This window comes from Penaeus monodon, chromosome 20 (assembly GCF_015228065.2).
Source record: "Penaeus monodon isolate SGIC_2016 chromosome 20, NSTDA_Pmon_1, whole genome shotgun sequence".
Taxonomy (NCBI): Eukaryota; Metazoa; Arthropoda; class Malacostraca; order Decapoda; family Penaeidae; genus Penaeus; species Penaeus monodon.
The window spans coordinates 42,716,687-42,717,122 of record NC_051405.1 but is presented as its reverse complement, the minus strand read 5'-3'; the positions used below and the strand labels follow the sequence as shown (position 1 = coordinate 42,717,122).

Here is a 436-nt window from a genome sequence, read left to right as displayed (position 1 = left end):
TCAGAGACAGAGATCCCTGTTGCAAGGCGTTGCAGAGCACTGCGCGGGGCGTTTCTCGGCGGCCTCCAAAGAAGCCCGGATGTCCCAGAGGCGTGCGGAGCGGTGTCCTCGGCGCGCCACTCCCGCGATGGGCTCCCCGATAGTCTCTCTTATTACCTCCCCAATTAGGACGGTCCGCGTGTCTCCCTTGTCTGTCCGCCGGGCTCTGCTGCCTCTGCTGAAGGCCCTCTGAGCAGCCCTTCTCATCTCCCCAGCCTGCTTTGATGCCGTAGCGTCTGGCGGCCCCATTTCGCGCGGGGGCGTAACGAGCGCACGTCCGTCCTCGACCCTTACCCGGACCCGACTGAAGAAGACCCGAAGGCCGCGACGCGAGCTCAAAGGGCGGCTGTGGCGGGGGTTGTGATGTCCTAGGATCGTTATGGTCGGATTTGGGGGG

General features: G+C 64.7%; 1 protein-coding gene across 1 annotated transcript in view; it reads right to left on the bottom strand.

Moving 5' to 3' along the window:
- LOC119586001 (formin-like protein 6) overlaps positions 1-436 on the bottom strand; it is a 3,135-nt gene continuing 2,699 nt past the window's right edge. Inside the window, exon 2 of the mRNA XM_037934712.1 lies at positions 1-385. Coding sequence (XP_037790640.1) covers positions 1-385 — 385 coding nt within the window. The remainder of the gene's footprint in view (positions 386-436) is intronic.